The sequence below is a fragment of the Solanum lycopersicum genome, chromosome 7 (assembly GCF_036512215.1).
Source record: "Solanum lycopersicum chromosome 7, SLM_r2.1".
Lineage (NCBI taxonomy): Eukaryota > Viridiplantae > Streptophyta > Magnoliopsida > Solanales > Solanaceae > Solanum > Solanum lycopersicum.
In genome coordinates, this window is record NC_090806.1 from 5,362,953 (window position 1) to 5,369,104 (window position 6,152).

Below are 6,152 nucleotides of genomic sequence, written 5' to 3' on the forward strand. Positions count from 1 at the left end.
GTATTACAATAAATGATAATAAATAAAAAATATCGCTGAAATCAGTAATTACTTTTAAAAATGTATTAATTTATGTAATTTTTCCTTTATTATTTTACAATTTAATTTTTCAGATCTAGAAGTAGCTTAATAAGTGGAGTACTACTAAGAGCCTGTTTCGCATTAACATAGGAGACTAGAAATACTTATTTTGAGAAAAAAATATTTATTTTAAAAAAAATATATTTTTATTAAATGTTTGACAAATTAATAAAAGTGTTTTAAATAGAAGCATAAGCAGATTTTTCTGCTGTTCGAAAGAATATGATTTTTTTTTACTTTTTAAAAAATAGAAGCAAAAACAAAAAAATAATTTTTGAAAGACTAAAACATCATTTTCATATAAACATATTTACTGATATATTTCTCATTTATTGATAAGCATATTTCATAAGTTTGATTAAATATCATTTAAGAACTTTAATTTTTTTTATTTTTTAAATAATAAATTTTATAATTTATTTATTATTATTTTGTATATTATATATTATTTTACGTATTATTTTGCAGAATTAGAAAAAAAAAGTAAGAACAATAAATTTACAATAATGGGAAAAAAAAATAACAATTACAGATTCAACCTCCCAAAAAGTTACAATATTTATTGAAAATTTAAACATGTACAATTTGAATTCAATAAAAATAAAAATTTAATTAATTTTTTAATATTTAATTATTTAAAATAGTTTCTCACTATAAAATAATTTAAATATAAAAAGTACATTAATAGTTGTCATTTTTTGTAATTTGACTCTCCAAAGCACTTTTTTCTTAAAAAGTTCAATCAAACGCAATTTGCTTATGAAAAACACTTTTTAAGTGAATTAGTCAAACACAAATTATCTAAAAAAAAAGGAGTTTTTTTTTTGCTGTGGTCTCTGGGTATCGCTTTGTGAACCCGACTAGCTGTACCCACCGGATCCCGCTGTTTCAAGGCGAGTTCACCACAGTTAGTTCCACAGGGCCTTGGAGACGCGACTGATTTGTAATGCCTTCAGTGGCCCTGCTGGGGCTCGAACTGGCGCCATGAAGGACTTTGTCCTCAGGCCTTTACCAGTCGAGCTACCCGTCAGGGTTACCTTAAAAAAAAAGGTGTTAATGGAACTTTTGAGTGCATCATGCTGATCTTAGTGACAAAACAAGAAATTTCGTATTCAAAGATTTAATATATAGGTAGTATACTTTTCTCTAATACGAAGTTTTTTGACCTAACTCATGTTTGTTCAAAATTTGGTTGATATATTTCCTTTACAAGACAGTTTATGCAACTCCCTCTGAAAAATGGAGTTGTGCACACAAACCGTTCCAGCGGATCATGAGGTTGAAATTACACGTCGCGTTGGCAGTCATCATCCTACTGTCTGGGGAGACCATTTTCTTGCCTATGCTAATCTCCTGGTAAATAAATAAATATTTTTTATATCGTCAATATACTGAAAAAATTCATACGATATATCATGGGTAATTATAAAATAGGTAGCCAGTGAGGAGGAAGAGAAGCAACATGAGGACCTAAAAGAAGAAGTGAGAAAGATGCTAGTGATGACTCCTTCAAATGCTTTGGAAAAACTTGAACTCATCAACACAATCCAATGTCTTGGTGTAGCTTATCATTTTGAACATGAGATTGAGGAAGCATTGAGTTACATGTGCACTCATTATGAAGAATATTGGATTGGTGACCTTCATGCTATTGCTCTATGCTTCCGATTACTAAGGCAACAAGGTTATCGTGTCTCATGTGGTAAGTATCATACAATATAAAACGGATGAAAAAATTAATTTATGAAAATATGATCTATCTTATCTATCCAATGTCTTCATGGAAGATGACCTAAAATACTCTTGAACTATTTGAAATGTACAAAACTATCATAAATCTACCTATTGGATCCCAAGTACCTGTGACATCTATCCACCTATTAGATCTAATATTGACCACTTTTTATAGCAAATTATTTAAATATTTTTTTAAACTACGAAGCGACCATCTGTTGTTTACAATTTATATACTAAAATTAATGTATAAACTCACCCATTACTAATTATACCCTAAATGTCATAATTAAATAAGATGTAAAGCTTTAAAACCATCAAAAGTTCCATATAAAATTGTAAAAGTAGTCAAACATGTATCATTTACGTAGAATACTACATACATTGATCAACGAAAAACTTGTATGTTTACTGATTAATATATCTATTTATATATATATTTTGAAGCAGATGCTTATAAGAAGTTCACAGACGATCAAGGAAATTTCAAGATAGAATTGATCAACGATGTGCATGGAATGTTGAGCTTATATGAGGCAGCACAATTCAGAGTACACGGTGAAGAAATTCTGGATGAAGCACTAAATTTCACCACCACTCAATTGAAACTAATTTTGCCTAAATTGAACAACTTCCCACCACTTGCACAACAAGTCGCTAATGCACTCAAGTTTCCAATAAAAGATGGTATTGTGAGGGTAGAAGCAAGGAAATACATATCATTTTACCAACAAAATCAAAATCACAATCAAGTCTTACTAAACTTTGCCAAATTAGACTTCAATATCTTGCAAATGTTACATAAAGAGAGCTATGTGATATCACAAGGTAACTAGTCATCATTCACCTTAATCTTTGGTGAGTATTTATATTATTTTTAAACTTCAAATAACGTGAAATTTTTGCGTAGGTGGTGGAAAGAATTGGAAATAGTGAAGGCATTACCTTATGTAAGAGATAGATTGGCTGAGGTTTACTTCTGGAGTTTAGGCGTCTACTTTGAACCTCAGTATAGCACTGCTAGGAAGATATTAACAAAAAACATATCCATGATTTCTCTTATTGATGACACATATGATATTTATGGGACACTAGATGAACTTACTCTATTTACAGAGGCAATTGAAAGGTAATAAATCTTGTTATGTTGTAAATATATATATATATATCGATAGTTTTACAACATTTTTTTTTATAATTGCTGATCTTTTATATGTAGGTGGAATATTGATGCTTCCGAACAATTACAATTACCATCATATATGAAGATTATTTATTGTGGTCTTCTAGATGTTTACGATGAAATTAAGAAAGACTTGGCAAATGAAAACAAGTCATTTCTAATCAACTATTCCATAATAGAGGTACTTAATTATAAAGGGAACAGACTCAAATATGTCATTAAACTTTCAGAAAAACCTTATTTATGTCATCAGTTAAAAGTTTTGTTTATTTATGCCATTACCGTTAAAGAAAAGACTCATCCATGCCATTATTTTTAACGGTGGTTTTACAAAATCATTTTTGACATTTGGCCAATTATAATTCGGCCACGTCATCAATTTCTTTTTACAAAAAAAAATAATTCAATTTTTATTCAGAATTTTGATTTTTTTATTGAAAAAATTGATGATGTGGTCAATTATGATTCGGCCATGTCATCAATTTATTTAATAAAAAAATCAAAAAATAAATAAATTCAATTTAGAATTATGATTTTTTTAATTAAAGAAAACTGATAACGTGACCTAATTATAATTGGTCACGTGTCAAAAATGATTTAATTTACAAAACCACCATTAAAAAATAATGGCATGAATGAGTCTTTTCTTAAATAGTAATGACATAAATGAGCCAAACTTTTAACTGATGGCATAAATGAACTTTTTCTGAAAGTTCGATGGTATATTTGAGCCTTTTCCCAATTATAAATTAATAAAGTAACAAATAACATATACTTAAATTAATATATTATTTTTTTTCTAGATGAAAAAGATGGTGATGGCTTACTTTCAAGAGGCAAAATGGTATTATGGTAAGACAATACCAAAAATGGAACAATACATGAAGAATGGAATTTCAACAAGTGCTTATGTACAAATAGCAACTACTTCATGGTTAGGCATGGGAAATGTAGCAACTAAAGATTCATTTGATTGGATAGTAAATGAACCTCCAATACTTGTTGCTTCTTCTATCATTGCAAGATTACTCAATGATCTTTTATCACATGAGGTGAGGTATAAATATATAATTTTGTATCTTTATCCCTATCTTTGTATCTAATAATTTTATTTTTAATTCATATTAGGAAGAGCAAAAACGAGGAGATGCACCTTCTGGTGTTGAATGTTATATGAAAGAATATGATGTTACGAAGGAGGAAGCACACATAAAAATAAGAAATATAATAGAAAATTCTTGGAAGGATTTAAATGAAGAATACTTCAAAGTGAATGGGACTATTATACCAAGGGTTTTGCTCATGTGTATAATTAATCTAACGAGAGTAGTTGAGTTCTTATATAAAGATGAAGATGCTTATACTTTTTCCAAAAATAACTTGAAAGATGTTATTTATAGGATACTTATTGATCCTATTATATAGAAAAGGATGAGAGAAAAAATTGATTTTTGTTATAAAATCAAGCTCATGTCAATATAAATATAAAGAGATGAAGACAAGAGGAGTAAGATGGAAGATAAGACTTTCTTCTTATTCAAGTGTGTTCTACAAAAGGTGAATGATATCTCTATTTATAGAGTTGAGATTTAATCCCAAAGGCCTCCATGATAAATGCCCAATTAGTAGGTACATAGTTATCCAAATTGTTCTTATCACCTTGTAAACATGTATACATGAATACAATTAAGTCTTGAGTATATCTAAAGGACAATCCACACAATTCAATGGATTTATAACACTCCCCCTTGGATGTCCATAGATAATGTGCCTCATTAAAACCTTACTAAGGAAAAACCCTGTGGAAAAAAATTCTAGTGAAGGAAAAAGAGTACACATATCTTTTGATACGCACTATTTGTTGCCTCATTAAAAACCTTGCCAGGAAAACCCAGTGGGAAAAAAACCTCGGTCAAGGGAAAAAGAGTGCAACGCGTATTATACTCCCCCTGATTAAAACATCACTTAATTTCTTGTGATGATGTCTCCAATCTTCGTACATTGTGGTTGGTAAAGAAAAACCACACATTTCTTGAATATGGTGTGTCATTTATCTCAACCAAACGCACTTTCGACTTGCTTCATGGAGGACTTTTATTTCTGCATAGCAACATTTGTTTGCTTCATTGATCGCCAGGATATTATTGTGCCTCCACATGCAAACACATAGCGTGGTTGAGATAGAGCTTTATGCGGATAAGATAAATATTCTGCATTTGCGTAACCAATCAATTTTGTCTTGGATTTCTCGGAATAGAATAAACCCATAACTATGGTCCTTCGAGGATATTCAATCATGTGCTCAACACCATTTCAATGTCCTTTTATCGGGGAGAAACTGAATCTTGCCAGTAAATTTACTGCAAAACAAATATCTGGAATAATATTGTTAATAAGATGCACTAGTGCATTGATTGCACCAAGATAGAGTTTCATCACCAAGAAACTATTCATCCTTCTTTTGAGATCAAACTGAATCATCATTTATGTCAAGTGATCTCATAATCATTGGGGTACTCAATGAATGTGATTTATCCATATAAAATTGCATCAAAACTTTTCAGTGTATGTGCACTGTTAGACAAATATTTCATTTGTCAAATTATCAATCTGTAGGTCAAGACAAAATTTTATCTTACCAAAACCTTTTCATAAAAATACAAGGATAATTAGGGTCATTCTTTTGTACCCTTTTTCTTCATTGACCATTTCAATCCATATAAGGATTCTTGAAGCTTTATTGAAAAAGTTTCTTTCAAACTCTTATATGCTTCAGACACCTCGATTGTTTCAAGGATTTTCATATAACCTTCATTGTCTAGCTAGACATTACAATTATTCATTACATGCATTCAAGTTTTTCATATGTTGCCAGATCAAAACAAACCTCATTGCATCCACACAAATAAAAACATCTCCAATAATGTCAGGATTTTTGCGATAAACCTTTATGCCCCAAGGCATAAATCGTATTTGATATCTTACGGTTATAGTATCGCATAATAATTTATTTGTACCCCACTGACATTATACCTTGATTTATGGACTACCAGTCCAAAATGTCACTTTTCTAAGTGAAACAAAATATACTTGAATTGTGCATTTTATTTGGCCAACCATTTATCTGTCCACACTATATGACAGATTTAAATTC

At 29.9% G+C, this 6,152-nt stretch overlaps 1 protein-coding gene across 1 annotated transcript; it reads left to right on the top strand.

Moving 5' to 3' along the window:
- Positions 1 to 1,205: 1,205 nt before the first annotated feature.
- On the top strand, positions 1,206 to 4,461 carry TPS16 (sesquiterpene synthase). The gene is given in 8 exon segments (XM_069287179.1): positions 1,206 to 1,437; positions 1,516 to 1,783; positions 2,266 to 2,619; positions 2,622 to 2,643; positions 2,726 to 2,944; positions 3,035 to 3,179; positions 3,802 to 4,050; positions 4,127 to 4,461. Coding segments are annotated over 8 exon segments (1,671 nt in total). The 5' UTR covers positions 1,206 to 1,320; the 3' UTR covers positions 4,424 to 4,461.
- Positions 4,462 to 6,152: the final 1,691 nt, after the last annotated feature.